Source organism: Stegodyphus dumicola, chromosome X2 (assembly GCF_044657685.1).
Source record: "Stegodyphus dumicola isolate Sdum_Otavi_A_Nest chromosome X2, ASM4465768v1".
Taxonomy (NCBI): domain Eukaryota; kingdom Metazoa; phylum Arthropoda; class Arachnida; order Araneae; family Eresidae; genus Stegodyphus; species Stegodyphus dumicola.
This window is the reverse complement of record NC_140781.1, coordinates 103,804,870-103,827,252: the sequence shown is the minus strand read 5'-3', so window position 1 is coordinate 103,827,252 and position 22,383 is coordinate 103,804,870. Positions and strand designations below refer to the sequence as shown.

The 22,383-nt window shown below is 33.2% G+C and overlaps 1 protein-coding gene across 6 annotated transcripts in view; it reads left to right on the top strand.

Moving 5' to 3' along the window:
- Positions 1-22,383, top strand: part of LOC118184685 (protein lifeguard 4-like) — a 73,870-nt gene that overhangs the window by 30,697 nt on the left and 20,790 nt on the right. For all 6 annotated transcript variants that reach the window (XM_035354395.2, XM_035354397.2, XM_035354396.2 and 3 more), the window contains exons 4-6: positions 6,421-6,526; positions 12,823-12,856; positions 18,454-18,571. In XM_035354395.2, the coding sequence (XP_035210286.1) occupies positions 6,421-6,526; positions 12,823-12,856; positions 18,454-18,571 (258 nt within the window). The remainder of the gene's footprint in view (positions 1-6,420; positions 6,527-12,822; positions 12,857-18,453; positions 18,572-22,383) is intronic.

The window sequence follows — 22,383 nt, the reverse complement described above, 5'->3', positions numbered from 1 at the left end:
CTAAGGTATTGATAACCTTAAACACTGGAATGTGAAAAAAGTTATGTGTGTTACAGTATTTCTTAGTAAATCTAGTACATCTGGAGAACTAGTAGACCAGTGTGCAGATCCGGTATATATGTATAGTTGTAAGCTAGTGACGTGTAGGAAACGTTTGCCGTAAGCTAGTAACCTATGTTTAGTAGAACCTTGAATATAATTGAGCAGTAACTCAGAAATATTCAGTCTCTAAGCCCCTATAAAAAGCCCTATATAAATAAGCCCTATATAAATTTTGGGTTCTTAGTTTTGAATCAGCACCTCAGGGGTCAATTCTTTCTTCTTCAGGCTTCTCTTGTAACTAGGGTAATGTCTTAAAATTGTTTATTCATCTGTTGGGAGTACTAATAAGTCTCTGATACTTGGGAAAAAAATGGTGCCATCAGTAAGTTATGGGTAAAACTGTCTGATGTAACATCATAAGGTAGGACATCTGCTAACAACATAACCTTGAAATATTAGCGATATTGTATCAGCAACATATATATATTTTTTTTGTGCGAAAATATCGAGCTTTGTGCTGAATGAGTGTCATTTGTGGGAACTTTTGATTTGCTTCTTTAATTTGAAGAAATCTGCACCTGAGGCACATTGATTGCTTGTAGAAGCATATGATGTGGCTGCTTTAAGTGAGAGAAGTTGTGAGTGGTTTCAAAAGTTTAAGAATGGTGAATTTGACTTCGAAGATGAGCGCGAAGATGAAAATGTATGAAGACACGGAATTGGAGGCATAATTGGATGAAGATTCTTGTCAAATGCAAGTAGAACTTGCACTTACATTAGGAGTCACTCAACAATTTCACATTGTTTAAAATCATTGGAAATGATTTAAAAGCAAGGAAATTGTCTTGCACATGAACTGAAGAACTGAAGAATGAATATGAACAAGAAATGTTGAATGGAAATTTTTTACATGTGAAATGCTGCTTACTGGATGCAAGCGAAGGTTTTTTTTTTCCATTGTATAGTCACTGATGATGAGAAATGGATCCACTATGATATCTGAAGGAAGAAGAAATCAATGGGACCACCTTGCCATGCTTCAATATTGACAGTCAAACTGAATATTCATGGAAAAAAAATCCTGTTGTGCATGTGTTGAGATCAACTCGGCGTCATGTATTATGATTTACTCAAACCGAACGAAACCATTACTCTGGCTCTCTACCAACACATCTGATGAGATTGAGCCAAGTACTCAAAGAAAAATATGTCCACTACTACTCCAAACATAACAAAATTTTTCTTTTGCATCATAACACTCATCAACATATTGCAGCGTCAGTCAAAACTTATTCTTAAACATTTAAATGAGAAGTTCACTCCCCTCTTGCTGTATTCACCAGACATAGTTCTTTCTAATAACTACTTGTTTCGATTAATGAAGCATGGCCTGTCTGAACAGCGCTTCGCATCATATGAAGATACTAAAAATTGGGTTGATCTGTGGATAGCTTTGAAAGATGATTTATTTATTACAAATGCCTAGAAGATTACTATGAAGGCATTAGATCTCTAGCCTTCCAATATTTTTTAATGTTACAGTTTAAAACCACAAGTGCAGAGCACAAGTCAATATGAGTAGTGTAAAAAATTTGATGTTGTCCGCACAGAAGATATTAGGGAGAGTCACAAAGCCCAAGCCAATACAAGTACGCTGGCAAACAGTCATGACCTGTAGTAAGGTGGAAAAGTGCCACACCTGCATTTCTAGGAAAGTCTGGGATCAACCGTGTATTCTCAAGCAGTGAGGCCCATGGCTTGCTGGCATCTGCTTTATCCTAGAGGCATATCTTCTTTTTATCAGTAGTTTCACTGAATGAAATAAGATGCTTTGCAAAGGTCTTTGGAGGACCCTTGCACACGTTTTGGCCAAAAAGTCAGCATCCTCATTCCCAGGAATTCTGCAGTTAGCTGGGATTCACTGGGAAGAAACAGAGATTGACGTTGAGAGCTCTCTGCACTCCAGTACATGGGCATTATATGTGTATTGTCTAAGTGCAAGAGATTGAAGAACAGACAGCGAGGTATGACAAAAAAACCAGCTCTGCAGAATGACGAGGGTGGATAGCCAGTTGCTTTAATGCAATGTAAATAGTCTCAATTTCTCCATCATAATGGGTGGAATGAGCACGTATTGGTGCATAGCATGAAAGAAGATCACAACACACACTGGCTCCCGCTCTGTCTTCACGTTAAACATTTATCCATCTGTGTAGACATGTAACCATGTTTCTCTAGGGTATTTGTTTTTAGTGGAAGATAGAGCAATGGCATGAACCTGTTGTTTGCTCAAATGACTCTTATTAACCTGCATATCCAGCTTCAGACACACCGAGATCTCTCCACATCCCAAAGGTCAAACAGGCCTACAAAGAATTTGAGGATTGAGGTGGACATTCATATCAGTGGCTGCAGAATAAGCATATTGTATAAACCCTTTTTAAGATATCTCTCTGTGTGAGTGTCATAATCCCTTCAAAAAGTATTGTTGGATAGGCGAATCAACTTTTCATAAAGGACTGCATCTCTTTAAATTATGTTTCTTATTGGAGAGTTTTGAGTTAAACACTGCAGTGGTGGAATAGGAATGGTTCGTACAGCGTCTGTAATAATATGGAGAGCTTGGTCTTGGACAGTTTCAAGTTTTTGAATAGTACTAGTAGCAACAGAGACCAGAACTTCATTACAGTAACTGAAGATTGGCTGAATGAAAAGCTTCTTGGCTTGCAACTCCATTTGCAACCAGCCAACCTTTTAAGAATAGGAAGTCTTTTAACAGTTTTTCAACTTACATAATCAATATGTCTTTTCCAACTCAACTTAGAATCAAGAATGCATCCTAAATACTTCATGCTTTCTTCTCTCTGAATTGCAGTACCCTGGAATTTAAGGGCAGGTACAAAAGGATGCCTATTTAGGGCAAAAAATTGGCAGGTGGTTTTTGATTTGTTGACAAATATAGCATTGTCAGAACACAAACTGAGTTACTCAAGGGCTTTTAAGTGTAGCATTAAGCCTATCCTGGGTGTTCTTTGGCTCGCTTGGCCACGTTACCAGGTCATCAGCAAATAGAGCAGTTTTTATCACGGGAATGCTTTCCAATGAATTAATTGGTTAGATCGTTAATATAAATATTAAATAGTATAGGGCTCAAAACAGCACCTTGAGGAAGGCCAGATTCCATTTGTTTGAATATGGATAAAGAGCTTCCTAATTTCACTGAAAAAAAACTGCTGACCAAGGAAATTGCATAGCCAGCATAACATATTGCCACTAATTCCCGTGGAAATCAGCTTATAAATTAATTTAGGGTGCCAGACCTTATCGACAAGAAGTCAGCTAAAGCAGATCTGCGATTGCTGAGATCATCCTTAATATTTTGGCTTAGGTAGGCCACCTGCTTAGGCAGGCCACCTGCTTAGGCAGTGGAAGGAAAATGACTAAAACTCCCCTGGGAGTTACAGATAATAGTTGTTGAGTTAGACATATGACTGGCTAATTGTGTAATTACATGAAGAATATTGGTCATCTGCTAGCCTACCTGAATAAAGGGTTATATGAAGTTAGAACAGGGTGGAGAAACAAGTGATGCAGGGTAATAACGACTTATGCTAGGACCATAAACTGAGGGGAATATTTTTATGTAAAGGTGGTTATCATACAAGTATATAGTGCATAGGTTTTTCATAAATTAGGCTTGAAATTCTATGAAAAGTTTTTTGCTTGATGTCGAGAAACAAGTATGAACATTTTTTTATTTTGCCAAATAATACTTAATGCAAGTTTAAATTATGAAGCCAGTTTTCATACTTGTGCCATCTAAGAACTGATAATCTTCTTGTGATAATATATCTTGTATAATGTTTTAAAAAGTTTAAATATTTTGTATAATATCTTAAAAGTTTGTATAATATTTTAAATAACTTGTATAATATTTTAAAAGTTTACTTGGTAAAATTTGGGTTTTATTTGCTGATAGATGGATCTAACAATGCTTTTAAACTTAATTTATTATTTAGCAGAATTTTGCGCTAATTTATTCTTTTAGTACTAGCGTACTTTATTCTTTATCATTGACTACTTCTATTTTGCATAATATTTCTTATATCTGTCAAATGATATTTAAGTTTAAATTATGTAGGTTTATGACTGATAAGAGTGATTGATTAATCATGTTCTGATATGATTCAATATATGCTAATGGGAAAAGTGCTATTTTTGTGTAGATAACAAAAAAAAAAAAAAAAAAAAAAAAAAAAAAAAAAAAAAAAAAAAAAATTACGTGCATATCAGTGGTGAGGTATGGAAATTTTAACAAAGGTCTTGCTCATTGTGTTATAAAAACAAAATCCAAATTCTAATTAAATGCTTTACTTTTTACAAGAACAGAAAATACAAATAATTGTGCATGAACAGGGTAATATTTTGGTTCTTGCGTATTAACACAATAAGGTTGGCGCAATTTTCTGATTTTTACATATGAAAAGGTAAAAGTTATTTATCGGGTTCAAATTTTTGGTTTTTGTGATTTAAAATTTTTTTTTAAACTTTCAATATTTTTCTCAAGTTGGCAAACATTATCAGCATACTTTAGCTATTATAAATATAAATTTTAATTGTTAAATAAGGATTACATCATACATTAGAAAAGTAAAATACATTCATCTCCGAACTTTTCTGTAATTTTTTTTTTTTTTTTTGCGCTGTTCTCTCCAAGCACACAGTGATTTGTTTTCTCTTTAAAAAACTTTAGAGAATTTCAGAGACTCAGCAACATTCAAACATTGGTAACACTGGCTGTCTATGAAACACATCTTCCCATTGTTTCCTGTACAGATTTTATGGCAAAACTCTTCTTACAGAAATTTCCTACAGTTTCTTCTATTGCTGTCAAATTCCACAAGTGCATGTTTCAAAATTAAGGCAAAAGATATGGTTTGCTTATAAAAACTGTTGGAGCTTGAAATATAACAAAAACAATGCATACAAAAATGCCAGCATTGTTTGACTGAAGGATTGTTATGAGAATGGCAGTGGCATAATTAGAACGTTTGCTGCCTGGGCTTCCAGGCAGTGACATAGCTAGAACTTTTGCTCAGGAACCCAAGCCCCTCAGTTTGCCATATAAGGTAGCCCCTGAATTTGCCTCTGAATTTATTGATATTAAAACATATAATTACAAAAAAGTGGAGGAAAATAAATTAAAACTCTACATTTGTTTTTGAAAATAAATTTAAATTCAAAAATTTTTAAATTATATTTTTATCTTGTTTGTTTCTTGTTCGCAAAACCATTAATGACAGAGGTTTATTTGATTGCTTCATTTGCTGTTATGTAGCCAGTACAGAAAGATTTCTTAAATATAGAGTAAACTTTTATAGTTCTTAAATACTTCTTAAATGAATTTTATTTCGAAAATGCTTCTAACAATTAGCAGCACTTAACAGCAGTTGAGAGAAAAGTTTGCAGTTGTATTACAATATTTGGAATGTTATTCTTGAGACTGTATTTTAGAATAAACTGGGAAAATTCAAAATTACTGCTCTTTCTCATTCTTGTTTTGATTTCCCTAGCAATAACAGAAATAAAACTGCAATATTTCTGTCTTAACAAGGATTTCTTCATTAATGTAACCATGATCATAATTTAGTCGATATTTATAATTTGCATTCTAAAGTATCGACAGAATCAAAAAGGTGCTTATATAAAATATGTAGTTGATGAAATTACATGATGTCCTTAAATCATTTATCTACATAAAAACTATTCTCAATTTAATTCCATATTGCAATTTAGAACTGTGTTATCCTTCACTTACAATAACAATCCACATGATTAACTTCTATAAAATAATTTTTCACTCCCAAAATAAACCCACCTAAAAATGTGGCACCTGTGGTAGATCACCCCTTCCATCACATTCTAGCTATGTCACTGGAGAACTATTGCCTGAAGAATGGATATGTGTATGGTTGCTAGAGTTTGGCACATTCTGAAAATTTGGTGATTTAGTATATACTAAGGTAGTTATGATGATATATGAATGAGTATCATTTTTTTTCAAAATAAAAAATTATCTTTAAAATATAAAAAAATACAATTTATGACCTGAAGCATACATTTTTAAGACTGAGTAATGTTTTTAAAAAAAAAAAAAAAAAAAAAAATTAGGTAAATAAGGTTTAGGGTTAAAACTGTCTCTTGTTCAAATTTTAGATTATCAAAAATGCCATTTCTGACTGAATTTAAATAAAACCAGAGGCGAAGTTACATTTTCTTCTACATCAATTAAAATTTAAACTGAATTCAGGTAAATTTTAAAATAAAAGTAAACTTTATTTTTATATTAAAATATTTAATTTTTTAACTTCATTTCAGCACCTGGTTGATCATGATCACATTTCCTTTATTTATGGTGTCATATTTTGTTCTTCTGTTGAAACGTGAGGAAAAAGTCATAAACTTCATTCTTCTAATTTTACATGTATGTATTTTCCTTAACTGAATATTTTTTCGAATTTCTATGTTATTAAATTGTACATTAAAGAACTAGCACCACCTTATATTTTTAGCTGTTTGAACTTTGTTAAAACATGTAGTCGCTCAAATGTAGCCAAACTTGATACCATTAGGAGCTGCATATTAGAATTAAGAAATATTGAAAGTTGCAACTAAGTATTAATAACATGTAAAAGCATATTTGAACAGGAAGAATTTCTTAAATTAGCAAAGATTTTGAGTTTTTTTTAATAAATGTGTCTTTTTATAAATGTAAATAAATAAATCTTGCTGCTCATGCTCAGTATTTAGGAAAGTCTATTTCTACGCCATACTAATTTAAATTTGTGTGCCATGAATAGGATGTGTATAGAAATAGAATAATAAGCATTTTCTTTTGGTTTCCTTTTTTGATTATAACTGCCAATTTTAGTAGTAAAAAATGCTTCACTTGTGTGAACTTACTTACACTAACTTAGAAAATATAATCAACAGTTTTAGTCTTCTCTGGAAAGAATGAAACAAGTAAAGAATACGAGTTATTGCGGAAAAATTGGCATTCAGGATAAGAAAATTCTTTTTAAATAAACTGTCAATTTATGAGTGGTTATAAGTGAAAAATTAATGTATTTTCTTCTACATGAATAATACATTGAAACTTTAGATCATGCACATCTCACTTCACAAAGAGTTCAGTTTATAAATTATCTGAACAAATAATGCTTTGGGTATGGCGACTTGAGGAATTAACACTCAAAGCAGCAAGACCTTTATAATTATTACTGACTTTAAAAGGAGGAATTTTCTTCCTCTTTTCTGCATGCTTTCATGGTGTAACAGTTAGCACAGTCAGCGCATATTCGAGAGGTCCGAATTTGAGTCCCAGCAAGGGCATTGCTCATTTGTTCAGTTTCCTGACAATGAAAAATCCTAATGACTACAGTGGTGCCTGAACTAAAAGGTGGTTTCGAGAGGTCTAGGTTTGAGCCCCAGCGAGGGCATATTATATATTTCATGTACTTCAGCTTCAAAATAACCTAATGACTCTGCACCATAAAAAAAAAAAAAAAAAAAAAAAAGATGTAATATGATCTGATTTTAACAAACTGAGTGACAAAAAACTTTTTTTACTTACTTTATACTAAAGAATAGGTAATGCTTTCCTCAAGAAGAAAAATTCACATGTGCATTTGCACATACACACAGGGAAAAAAAGAAAAAAAATGCAGTGTCATCAAAATGCTTGTTTTGTTTTTGGAAAAGAGACATGAGACACTTATTATGTCTCAGTAATATTTATGCAAATAAAATAGAAGTAAATATATTTACAGTACATAATTGTTTCCTGATAATGCTTTTTGATATGTAGCCCAAATATTTTATTGTAATATGTTACTAATAGATAATGATATTTTATTTAAATTTGACGAAATGATTTGATGTGATATATGATTAACATATGCTGATATGTTATTAAATTATATGAATTTGTGTGATATGGTTATTGGCTTATAAGTTTTCTTTGTGAGCCATTAAACATGCCTTATCAATTGCCTTATCAAAATTATATTTCCTTAAATATATGTATATAATATACTATTTTATTTTTCTGCATTGTTTAAATCAACAAAAATAATGACAAATAAATTAATAGCAAAGTAGTTTTCAGTCACTTAAAAAAATTTATAAATTCTTATAAGCACAATTTCCAGGTGGTTTGTGGACATATAAAATATACAAGAATGTATTTAATGTAACTGATTTTAGAAAAAAATTCTGTTTTAGGAAAAACTCCTTTGTGTCTGTTAATGTCATTTTGCTTTATTTTTTACTTGTATATCTTTTGCTTTAGCTATTTGTACCACATTAAAAAGACTAAATCAAATATTTGCCACACTGCCTGGAGGCCACCTGTAGCCGAGTAGTTAAGTTGTTGAACACTGGCAGTTCCGACCTGGGTTCGATTCCAGGCAAATGGGCTAACTGCATGGGCGTTTTCGTGTTTTTCCCCATGTGTAAGGTGTATACTAGAGATGGATGATCCACTCCAGAACTGATTCACTTTACTGAGTGAATGATCAGCGCTCATATGAAAACAGAGTGGTAGTTCTTTAACAATTCACCAAGAGCTGTTGTTGGGAAGAATGCCAAAAATTTGATTCCTCTTAATGTAAACACTAGCATACTTTGCCAAAAACATTTCTGAGCTATCTTTTATGTATGTATGTGCTTTTAGTTTGCTTGTGTTCCCGTCTAGTATTTTAAAAAAGAAAAAACATTAAATAAAGAAATGCATCTCAGCGAAACTGACCATCCCTGCTTGCAAATGAATGGAATTTTTTTTCCCATCTGGCAGTGCAGTGATCTGTTTAAAGTATGTGGATTATAGGAACTCACAGCTCAGATTCCCAGCTGTCAGTGCTCTGGTGCTAGTCGCAGATCTGGGTTCTTCGGAGTTGTGATTATTCATCTTTCATCGCTCCTGCATTATCCACAGATCTGGTACCTTTATTATTCGCTCTTTTTATTGCTCCTGCTCTAGCTGCAAATTTGGCTCCTGCGGAGTCTCGATTATTTGCTCTTTTCGCTTCCTTAAAGCTTAGTTGAGTTTCATTTCGATTCTTTGAATACTGTGTCATAATATAGCTATGTATATTATTATTGCCACTTTTATACATTATTACTGTAATATTTATGTAAAATAATAAATTATATTTTTATTTATTAACTTATTTTACTAATGTCTTGTAATCAAGAGCTTTGGATTTCTCTTTAATCTTCTTTAGAATTTGTATATATTTATAAACATAAATTTTTCCATCTAATATATTTTTTCAAGGTTGCAGAACAAAATATGGACCATACCAAACAGAAACACCTCACATCATTTTGGTATCGTTTTTTTTTCAAATTAAGTAAAAAAGGAAAATGCCAACAGATCTGATCCCTTAAAGGAGGGGTTTTGCCGATCTCTGGTGTATATGAGCCAGTTTCCCTGAGAAAGTTCTCCGTGAAGGCATCCCTCACCTTAAGCAGATAGCCCTAGTGTGCTTTGCTATAATCAAATAGATTAAACCAAACCCACATTTCTAGGACATAGTCTTTATGAACAAATCTGCTTATAGAAATTCTTAAAAATTACACTGTACCTTTATTTTAATGCAGAGCTTTCTGAAAAGGTTTAGAAAAGCCACAAGTTCTGTTGTAATCTTAGACTTGGAGCTATTGTTAGATATCAGTCATGTTCAGAATTATTGTCAAACATTAGTAATTTGACACTCTTTGGGTCATTTTAAATGCTGTTGCAATTAGTGAAAGCCGACTAGAAGAAAACACGAGTTCTGCCATGTGAAATGTTATACTAATTTAGTCGGTACATTCTTATGTACTCTTATCCAAAATATTTTGTTGTGTATGATAATTAGAGTATGTTTGCTGCAAAACATTTTTCTCAGATTTTATTCCCAGTCAAAATTTTAAAGTTCACATGTTTATGTATTTTGTTCTTTGGACTCAGTCTGCTCAAAAGAAAATTTATATTAGATTTTTAAGCTTTCTTGAGCTTATTTATGTTTTTGGTGTTATGATTATGCAGATTTTACTCCAGCCTGTATGGTTTCAAATTTTCATGTTGTTATTTTTTCATATGTTGGAGTGGCTATGTATATTATAATGTTTTGTTTACATGTTGTTTATTATAATGTTTTGTTTACATGTTACATTTACATGTTTTGTTTTTAGACTTGGTCTGCTCAAAAAGAATTTTTTGTTTTTAAACATGATTATGCTTTTGATGCTATAATTTTGCTATTTTTTGCACTACTAACTATACTTGTAGGGGTTGGACTGATAAGAACAAACATTACTTATTTGTTAATTTATTTCTCCTTTGTCAAGGATTAACTTAGGTCGCTTTTCTAAATTGTGGTCTGTTATTATTTCATTTTAAAAACTGTAGGTTATTATTATGGTACCTATTGGAAGATTAAAATGCAAGTACAGAAGATGGATAACACTTGATTTTTGTTACAATAATGTATTGACAGGAGTAGGTCCATTTTTAACATACTTAATTTAGCATCAATTTGGAAAAGATAAAATGAAGAAAGCTGCAAGTCTTGTGCATTTATCAACAGAATATTTACCTTTCTTTTTGCAAAAAGTGGTAAATTTTCTACATCATACTGTAAGAGGAAATTATTCCTCACATTATGCCTCAAAATACCTCAAGATGGTTGAATAATACAGTCCTGCTAAAAAGTGAGCAACAAAGGCAAAACATGGAATAAAACAAAAACTGTTTAATGGATGCGCATGAAATTTATCCAAGAGGTTGGTGTGGTATTGCTAGATTACATAGCAAACAATAAAGCAAAGACATACAAAAACACATGTATTATGACCATCACATCGGGAAAGATCAAATGGGTCAGAAGAATGTGCAATGGAAACATCGTGCTAATAATGAGTATGATACCCTGTAGAGTTTACATTTAGTTTTTAACCAGTTATTTTATAGTATGCTTTCCTATCCTCCTTATTTCTATTTTCCTGCTAGAATGTAAATTTCTAGCTTCTGTGATATTCAATTGGGGTAGAAAGGAGAGATTATTTAGAGGAAGGTTTTAGAGGTTAGAATCAAAGCATGTTCTGTCTCCTAAAGGCCATGTTGCTAAATTGATTTCCTTGCAAATAGTATTCTATTGGCGTTGCATTATTCTCACCATTAGGCTTGTCATGCCAACCTTTAAGTCAGAGCCAACTTGCGCATTGCTTTACTTATGTAGCCATTAGGTTAAGTTACTTTACTTAATTAAGTCAATACCAATATCTTTAATTGAAAGCATAACTGTTGGCTATATTTTGTAAGCATGAGTGGTGCCTTCTGTTAATTTTTATTTGAATCAAATAAAAGGGGTCCTTTACACTCTTTTCCTTGTCTCTATGGTACTAACATGACATAGTGATAGTTCACTTCTAACTCTTCAAACGTTTTGTACATTTTATGCTTTCAAAAAATGTGAAAGATTAAAACCCTCCAGCTGAAATGCATGCTTGACAACGGTGAGACAAGCTGGCAATAGTGTCATTGATCACTTATGGCAATAGCGGCCATTCCAGATTACACAGAACTGTTACTGGTTGCAAACTGACACATAGGTCTGGCATGCCCTTTTAAAAGGCTGGTGTGATTGTTGGATTTGTTTTATGCTAATTTTGGTTACCTATTTGCATTTAGTGATGTAACCTTTCCCTCATATGTAAATTGTATCTTTTAATTCCTCTTTTTAGATTTGTACCTTTTCTTTTAGCGTTTGTTACTTCAAGAAATCAGACAATCCTTGGCAGTAATGTGTACCTCAGGTAGTTAAAGGAAATGCCATGATATGGAGGGGCAAACTACACATTTTATTACATTGTGCTCAACATACTATGGATAATAGACTTCTTCACACACAAATATTCCTTGACCTGAAAAACATGGTCCACAAATTTCACATTATTGAAAAGCTCTAAATTTACACTTTTAGTACTGTTGAAACTGATGTTTGGCATTGACACTGGTGACCAAGTGTTTGACTATAGCAATGCAAGTTTAATAATGAGTACATGAAACTGCAGAGTAACTGGTTAGTTGGAAACAGTTGAGTCAAGGAACATATTTCATTTCTATAAAAAATTAAGTATTGAGATATGTTTTTGTTGAGTGCTGAGGTATTATATTTTTTTGGTTAATATTGTTAATACAAGTATTTGAACATCTTTTTAGACATCTTCCTCTTGAATCAGCATTTACTCTTAATCAATCTAGTTATCTCTGATGTGATGCTGTGCACCATCATGAATTACTATCTTGTTCATAAATACACTAGTGAGCCATAACCAACATTTGTCTTCTCTGTTAAACCATATGTTTCCCAATATGTTCTGCAAATCACACTATTTAATGTCAGTTGTGCTGCGGCACTACTTTTGTTTACTGAATGTGAAAAACGCAAAAATGTTTCAACTGATTTTGCATACTTCTGTTTGAAATCTGAGGTGCTATATTTGCAAGTGTTTCAGCTAAATTTGTCTAATCTCTCTGTTTATTATAATAAATCAAAAATGTACATACACACTAACCTTTTAACTGTGTTTTGATAAGAAATTGTATTTAATATTAGCAATATATAGAAAAAGTAATCCATTTTTCTAACTAAAGTATTTTTTATAGATTATTTCTTATTTTAAACTATTCTTGTTTGATCACTTAATCTTGAACATTTTATTTCATTTCAGATTGCAGTTCAAGCTGCTTTAATTGCAATTATTGGTAATTAATATTCATATCCTTTGATTTCAAAAGAATTAAGATTATACTTGTAATAAATTTTTATGTCCTCCTTTTTATCTGAATTATATATTTTTTATTGCCATAAAAATTTGTGTCCCAAGATAGAGGTATCAGAATCAAATTATATTTTATATATATGAGAGCAACACTGATATGAGCAAGTGTTTACAATATCGAATCAAAAGGCTATTTTATTACAAGAAAAAACTACTAATGACTGAAGGTTCTAGTACCCTGTTGGGCCACCCCTAACTTGAATATACAATATGATACGGTTGGACATTGAAGCATTGAAATCTCATATGGTATCCTGCCTCAGCTCATTCCATAGTTGCTGTAAGAGCACCTCTAGTTCGATTAAACTTCTAGCTGTCCAGCTTGCTGTTCCAAGTGATCTCAGATATGCTCGATCTGTGACAAAGCTAAAGATCAGGCAGGCCAGGAAAGTCTGGTAATGTGGGAGAAGCATTCCTGTGACACCCTTCTTGTCTGTGACCAACAACATTGTTCTTTTGAAAAATGGCTTTTCAGAGCTCTGCCATAAGCAGCAAAATATGAAGCTGAAGGATGTCACGAACATTCTGCTGGGCTGTTACGGTGCCATGGCTCAATATTATACATAGGTGGCTGGGTGTGCTATGCGATGACACTCCATCCCATCACGCCATCTGTGAGAGTAGTGAGCTGCTGTTAAGTTAGGATATAGATGTTCACTAGGTTGTCATCATTGCCCAAATTTAATTTCAACTCATTGCTGAAGATGACCTGTTTCCATTTGGTTGTGTTCCAGACTCGTTGAGCATCACTTCATTCCAAATAGAGACCATAGTCAGTGGCAGCATGTGTAATGGGTGCTGGGATATGAAATGTCCTTCATCCGATCAGGTATGGTATGGACAGACACAGGCCCTTACTGAAAGAGTTGGCTGTGTCCAGATGGCAGGCAGTGGTGTAGTTAGCACTGTGTATGTGCGTATCAGTTATCTCGGGTATTGGTCTGCCAAGGACATTCTGAGTGTGGGTGCTGTGTATGCAACTTCACTGGTCTCAACACCTCCTTGCAGTAAAATGAGTGCAACCTAAGTGGCAGGTGATTGCTGAGCTGAGCACCCAGTGTCCATCATCCTTGTCAAACTCTCACAGCTGATCGTATTGTTTTCAATTTATGATGGTATGCCTAGTGAAAAAGCATTTCTTGCAGCAGATTAATTACAGGCAAAATACCTGTGCATACCTTTTTTATGTGCCAGAGATAACAAAGTTCAGTGTCCTCTGGTCACATTATGCAGTTCGTAGACATGCTATGCTTTTGATCAAGCCGTTCAGCCAATATTGTAGTTAGCAACACTGACTACCATTATCAGTTGGTCTGCGTTTAAATCCCAGAGAATGCATGGGTATTTGTAAGCATATAGTGTCTATGCAGCAAGTGAGCACTCAAAATACATATCAAGACGAATGTCCTCTCAAGAAGTTAAGGGAAAGAGACTCTCAGTCTGCCTCTGGGAAATTCTCCTCCAAAATTGAGGCAAAACTGCACAGTTAGTGCAGCATGACTGCACCAATGGTGAAATTCTGGTATCGGGCCATTTTCTACCTGTACTTGCATTTCTAATCATGTGTATATTTTCCTGACACATACCTTTCATTTAAATCCAATGATTACTTCTCAGTGAGCAAATTTTTATGGCTAATGACTGTATATGTTTTTTTTGTTTGTTTTATGTTATTTTGTGACATTATATTTTTTCCATCACTTTCAGTTATATTCTTTTTCAGTATGAATATATTTACATCAGTATGATTTATTTTATATTATTTAAATTTATTCACCTATTTTTTTTCTCCAACCTGTTATTTTCATATCGTATGTCTTTAGATGTTTAGGTAAATTAAATATTTCTTAAGATCAAATTTATTGTTTTAGATTGATAATAGAAGTATTTCATTTACCAATTGTTTCATACATTTTTGCGAGAGCATTCCTTTCTTTAAAGGTATGGCTTTTATTTGTCTTTATTTCTAATTTTGATAGATTTTAAATTGCATTCTGCTGAATTCATTATTTGGATGGCTGCATTAATTATAAAATTATTCAGTCTCTTGTCATTAAAACATAAATAAAATGTCTCAAGAGTTTGAAATGAATATTAAACATATCCATAAAGTTTTTTTGTATAATATTAATGAGTGCTTATTTTCATCCTATTTTGCCTATCCATTAGTTACACATTTGTTCAGATTCACTTTACTTTCATCAGCCTGCTTTTCTCTTCAATTTTTCTTCAGTAAATAGAATTTGTAGTTCTATCCTTAAACAGTCCTGTCCCACATTAGAATTCTAAAGGAATTTATAGCATTGCTTGTCTGGGAGCCAAACATTTTCTATAATAATAGATTTGAAATAAACAGAAATAATATTGAGAACAAAGTTTACAAGTAAACTTGTGAGGTAAAATGGATGAGTTTTCGTTTGTCCCTAAAAATTTTCAATCATGATTTGTTTTCTCATAGGTATTAATTTTATAAAAATTAATGCCTTATGCTACATATCTGCAGATTTTCATAACTTGAAATTATGTTATCCTTTGTCGTTTGTTCATGTATTTGTATGGCAATGTTAAGCTGCTGCCCACAAAAATAGTTCTTTAATTTTGGCACATGAGTAGGGATGTATATTTTTTTTGGGGGGGATAAGAGAAATAATATGATGCATGAACTCCATTCTTGATCATATTTGCTATTCAGTGGCAGTATTTTTTCTTTAACTCAGCTTTGGCACCTTGAATGAGGTTACTTCTAGGCAACTGAATGTGATATTTAGGCCTTTGCCACCAACGTGTAAGTAACAAATAATTATAAACTGTATATGTAAAGATATGTGATTCTGTTTTATTCAAAACGTTTGCCCATGACAAGAATCTTTCTTTCTTTTGAATCATTGTCACTAAAAGATTTGGTTACTTTTATTTTACTCAATGTAACAAAAAATGTTTCAGATTTGAATTTTTTTTCTTAATATTTTTCTTGATATTATTTGGATATTTAGCTTTGTTCTATTTTTATTTAAAAATTCTCTGTTTTGAATGTTTTCTGGTTTTATTATAAAAATTCTCTGTTTTACTCAGTCACTATTGGCTACATAAATTCTGTTCTGAACTTTTCTGTTTAAGCACTCTTTAGTTTGAGGAGGAAAGAAGCAATTTCAAAATGAAGCACAGAAAATAAGGATGTGAGGTGGGCATTTAGTATCACATTGCCTGAAAAGCTGATGCACAATTTCATTAGCATTGTTGTACAAACTCATCTGAATTGCAGACATGCAGTAGATTTGGTATTTTTCCAAATGGGCCAAAGTTTCAGACTTAAATCAGCCTAAAAGAAATTTAAAATTTTTTATTAAAGAGCATATCTCATGATCATATTATTTAATTTGAAAGTGATCAGGCCAATTAATAAAGCAATGATTAAAAGTCGTTATTTGCTTCTTAATCTTGTGCAACTTGTTTTCTAATGACTGAATATACTACCTGCTTGAAGTTTTCATTATTTCTCACATATGCAACTTAAATTCAAATCATTAATTACTCTTTTGAAAATCCTCCACAAAGACATCCATCTTTTGAGGGGGATAACTGTTATATATTAATGAAACTTTCTATTTCCGATCATGATGGCCTCTGAACATATTTTAAATTTGTTTTGGCTAAGATTAACAAAAAAACGTAAATTAATGTGTTACACTTATTTAAAAGAACACTTCAACATCTCAGTGTTGCTGACTTTAATTCTATTCATTTCAGATTGTTTAAAACATATCTCATGATTTAAACCTTTGCTGTATTTCATAATAGTGTGCCACAATTATTGTCTTCTTTTTGTTATTTATTTATGCAAATTGAACCAAACTTACAGGAAATGTAATGTGAAGCAAGACATGCAAATGATTATAATTACGAAGCAATTGCACCTGCATGAAATGAGAACCGGCCACTTGTTTCATGTATGTAAGGACTGTAAATTTGTATCAAAATCTGTTTATCGTCATCTGTCTGTGGTGAACGTTTAACTAGTGGTCAGCATGCCTAATCAACAGTGGAGGGTGCCATATCAACAACCAACAGAATTTGAACGAAGCCCCAACATTGGTATGCGAGAGGGTGGACATTCATATCAAGCAATCACAGCCCACATATAGCATAATGCCACAACAGTGATGTGTGTCAAGAAGAAATGGACAGAAGAGAACCAAACAAGGCAAAATCCTGGCAGTGGGATATACAATAGCACAATGGCACAGGACGACAGACACCTCATCCACATGTCTGTGATGGATCGTACAGCATCCTCTGGTGTGTAATCACAATGTTGGAGCATGGATACGGGTGCTCTGTTGTCATTTAATATCTCCATGATTTGTGATTGCTGCAGCATGAACTATATGCAAAGGTTCCTCTGTTCAGGATTTCCATGTTGCTTAATTACAGATGCCTTGGACCTTCAATGGGTACAGCAACACAGTGCATGGTGTGCCTTGCAGCAACAATTTGTTTTCTCTGCTGAATCTCGCTACAGTTTGGAGTGCCATGATGGAAGGGCATGCGTCAGACGTTACAGAGAATATGTACCACACTGTGTTATTCAGCGTCATACCGCAGAAATGCCTGGCATCATGGCGTGGGGAGCTATTGGGTACAATTGTCGATTCCATCTAGTGCAGATAGCAGGCAAACTCAACAGTGATAATTACACTAAGGAAGTTGTGGAGTCAGAGGTCCTCCCCATTCTTCAAAGCATTCCAGGCACTGTATTTTAGCAGGATAATGCACATGCACATGCACATGTTTCTCAGACTGCAGAAGCCTTCTTTAGGGCACACAATTTTTGCTTCTTCCATAGCCTGCTTATTCTCTGGCTATGTTGCCTATTAAGCACATCTGGAATTTCATCAGTCAGCGACTAGCTCATACAGCTGGTGGGGCGCATACTAAGTCTGATTTTTAGAATTTGAATGCCATTGCCCAGAATTACATTCAGAACCTGTATGATTCAATGCCATGATGTGAACGGGCTCTCATTGCTGAGTGCAACAGACGCACAAAATATTGATTTCCAATATTCGTTTTATTTTTTTTTTGTTTCTAAATTTGATCATTTATTTATACCACTACCAGTAATGTGTGGAATAAATTTCTTTCATTTCCTACAATTACTTCATGGTGTTGCATTTTTCACAAACACTAGTGTATGGAGTTTTCTGCAGATTTAAAGCCATTGTAAAATGGAATTTTAAGTAATATTAAAGATAAAATTTGGCTGCTTCATTCATATCTCTGAATTATAGCACTGCTGAATGTTTTTATTTGTCTTTTATGTATTTATTTATTTTGTATTCTATTGAAAATAAATTTTCTTAGATGCTTAAGTAATAATTTTCAATCTATATGCAGATCTGATACAGAAGAAAGTGTATGTTATTTTAGTATTAATTTAATTCAGTTGATGTAATAAATTACTATAATATTTCATTTATGGAAATTTTAACAGAGCTTAAATTTAATGTATTTCTTTTTCAGTTACCTGGAATGATTCATTTGCTGCTTTGCAGGCATTTGAAATATCTGCATTTCTTTACTTTGTGGTGTTTCTGTTCACTTTCCAGTTCAAAACAGATTACAACTCGTTACTTATTTTGTGAGTAATTTTTTCATTATGTCCTGTATGCATATTTTCTTTTATTTCATATGCATATCAATCTGTTAGTTTATTTTATAGTTTGTAAAATTTAAAAAAATATTCAATTCTAGAAACACATTACATACCATAAAAGTATTCATTCAGAACTGTGATTCCCAGCCTGAGGTTTATCCCTGAGCAGTAACAAGGGCTTAGTCAGTAATATGGGACAAAATTATCAGTAATGGCAGGGACTAAGAAAAGTTCATAGAAAGCAAAATATTCAGGAAATTTAAATTTGTTTTTGAATGAAAGTGAAAGCAGATGCAAGAATTTTCAGTTTGACCATTACTGACTGAAATGTGTATAAAAACATGCAATTAGTTAGAACTTTTCCAACCTGTATACCTGTCGTGTTACTTGATTCTTTATGTATTGCATGCTGTCATTCCCTTATATGCTTTTTCACTGTGTATTGACTGCATAAAAATGATTGGCAACCATGTTTTCAGTATTCAGTGAATCATCAAGTCAGGTAGTAGTTCTCTTTCTTTACATTTGCGGCATTCAAACAAGTTTCAGGATGGGGTTTTCCCTGAACCCCTTCGCGCCGGGTACCTGAAACGCACGCTTATCGCGGAGGCCGGCAGTGTCTTACTCAAGTGTCTGTTCAGAGCCGGGGCTTTTTTGCTATTAAGCCTAAATCCATAAAATTTCCGAAGTATCTACGCATTGTTTAATAATGCTCCATAGAGTATTTAAACGGCTTATGCTTTATAGATATTTTTATATATGCTTTAATTACCTTATTTCTTGTTTAAATGCATATTTTACACATTTTATTTTCATTACTTACCATTTTATGACTTTTAACATTATACATCTGAAAACTAAATATATTATTTAAAATTCTCTTTTCGTGTGAAAAATTTGAAAACAGGGATCTACACACAGTCCTATGTTACATTCCTTGCACTTGTAATAACTCATTTGCCATTTTGGAGGATTTTTCCAGGAATGTGAACAAACGAAGCATCGTCGTCTCATTTTCTTATCAGTCTCTTCTGAACATAGCTTTGGAAAATGTCTTTCAGTTAATCTTTCAGAATCAATATCAGAATATCAGAATTTCAGAATCAATATCTGAAATATTTTGCATCATTTCTGCTATTTCATGCTCTGTTAAACATTTTCGACGCTTCGACATTGCAACGGTAAAAACAGAAAGAATTCACGTCTAACAAGATGTAATTATTTTCTAAAAACTGAACTGCAAACCGAAATACCCAACGCTTTAGCGAAAATAAAACTTCTCTACTTACAATAAACAGCTACCACGTTCGAATTTAAAGAGACGTCATAAATCACGCCATTTGGAAACATTTATTTCCCCTTTTGTTTATATAATCAAAATCACGTGTATGTGAGTCATGCTTCTCTCATTTCGAGTAGAAGGTCTAATGTACATGTATCTGAAACTATATGGACATACAGTGCCATCTTGTGGCAGAAATTATAGTTTTTAAAATGTTCCAGAACAGTGGCACAAATACGTGACAGTCGGGGCTTAACGGGAAAACGCTCTGGCATGCCTGCGTGTCGGCCGGGAAGTGAATGTGTTCATTGCTGGCACATAGACGGAACAGTCGGCACGAAGGGGTTAAGGACCAGTGCCGGGAGAACGAAGCGCAGTCACGGGACCGTACCCGCTGAAATGGGTCGTCGCCACCGGCCTGCGCATTTTCAGAAGTTAAGCCTAATTTAAAAAAAAAAAAAAATCGTAAAAAATCAGCAGTTTGAATTTTTGAAGTTGCGTATTTAATGTACTTGTTTTTAATGTGTATTAATATAAGGAATATTACATTAATAGAAATAAATTAAACAGGCAAAATACTAAAATCATACACAGAAATAAATACTATAAACATGAAAAAAAATTACAAATATGAAATTAAAAGAATAAACAAGAATTACCAGTAGGAAATTAAATTCCAATTTAAAAATTCTGCTGTGTGGGAAATATTTCAAAACAAGGATCGACACATAGTCCTACATTGCATATTTCGCACTCAAAATACGTTGTTTGCTTTTGCTTTTCCTTGGTTTTAGCACACACAACGCATCTACTCCTACCTTTGTTACCTTTTCCGTCAACGTAAATTTTCAGAAACTATCTTCCAATTAGATGGAAAGGTGGAGTGTCCGGTGATTTTGGACAATTTTTTAAGTTTTTAAGTAAGGTCTCTTAACCATGGCTAATGGAATGAAACTGAATATAACCCTAACACTGTATTGACTGACTGCACTGTGTATTGACTGCATAAAAATGATTGGCAACCATGTTTTCAGTATTCAGTGAATCATCAAGTCATTGAGGTAGTAGTTCTCTTTGTTTACATCTGCAGCATTCAAACAAGTTTCAGGATGGAATTTTGTTATAAATTAGATTGTTTTTTAAAGTTGTTAAATGTAAAGTGCTGTTTATGTGTAAGCAGATAAATAGTTTAAAAATAGATCTTTGTACAGAACTGAAATAATTTTGGATAATATCTATGATATGGCTAGCGACTGTGCCAAGAAATTTTTGAAGATTGCATAGTTCTGTTAAGCTTGAAATTGCACAAAGAACTTGCATAATTATCCTGTATTTTTTTAAAAACAAATAAACTCGATTTGGGATTATAGAACAGTTCCATAACTGTTTTCAAAGTTGCTTGATTAAACTAATGTTTCAAAGTGTCTGACTAAATTAATGCTATGGTCAATCAGAAATTATGTAATGAGAAGCACAAGACCAAAAATTTTGAGACATTTTAGAACTTCTTCTCAGAAAATGAGCTTTAATTTAGTATAAAATTTAACAAAAGCTTCATTGTAATAATCCACTGTAAAGTATTTGAAAATTCTCTTGGGTATCACTTTTCCATGTGAAATAAGGAAGGCAAATGGATTTCATTTCCTTTTAATGAAGATTTCTTTAGAGAAGTCTCAAAGTTATCATTTTCTGAGAAAGAAGAATATATTGATTATTTTTTGTAACCTTATTCATTGTAGTTTATTAATTGTATGGTGTTTAAATAATGCAAAAGCGAGATACATTGGATCCTTGCTGAACATGAGGGTTAAGTCCTTAACACCTTGCATGTATGGCAGAATCACATTCAACAAATATGACTTTCTCTAGAAAAAACAGCTTGGATATCGTTCATGTTAAGAGAGTATGTATAATTTTTACAGACCTAAATACCAGGTCTGGCTATTAATTTCCAGGACTGACGTAACTGTAGGAGAATGAAAAGTCGGAAGATAGTGCTAATGGTTGCATATTGAAGAGCGTTTTCTTGCACATGTACAGTGCAATTGACGCTATTCTGAAGTAAGTGGTTCTCGTGAAAAGGCGCATTAAAACATATCTCTTAAATTCCTATTGTCGAAGGGAAAATGGAGCAAAGAATTAACATTAAATTTTGCTTCAAATTGGGCAAGACAGCTGCAGAAACCTACGAAATGTTAAAACAAGTTTACAGCGAGGAAGCATTATCCTGCTCAAGAACTTTTGAATGGTTTAAACACTTTCAGGATGGGCGCGAAAGCATCGAAGATGATCCACACACAGGTCGGCCGCAGTCCATACACATGCCGGAAGCAATTGAAAAGTTTGCGATATGATGAAATGTCATCGTCAATTGACTATTCAAGTACTCTCTTTGTCCATGAATTCAACATGAACAAAGAGACAGTTCGGCGAATTTTGACGCAAAACCTAGACAAGCGCAAGATTTGTTCCAGATTCGTTCCTCACCATTTAACCCATTCGCCGCTGGTGTTGA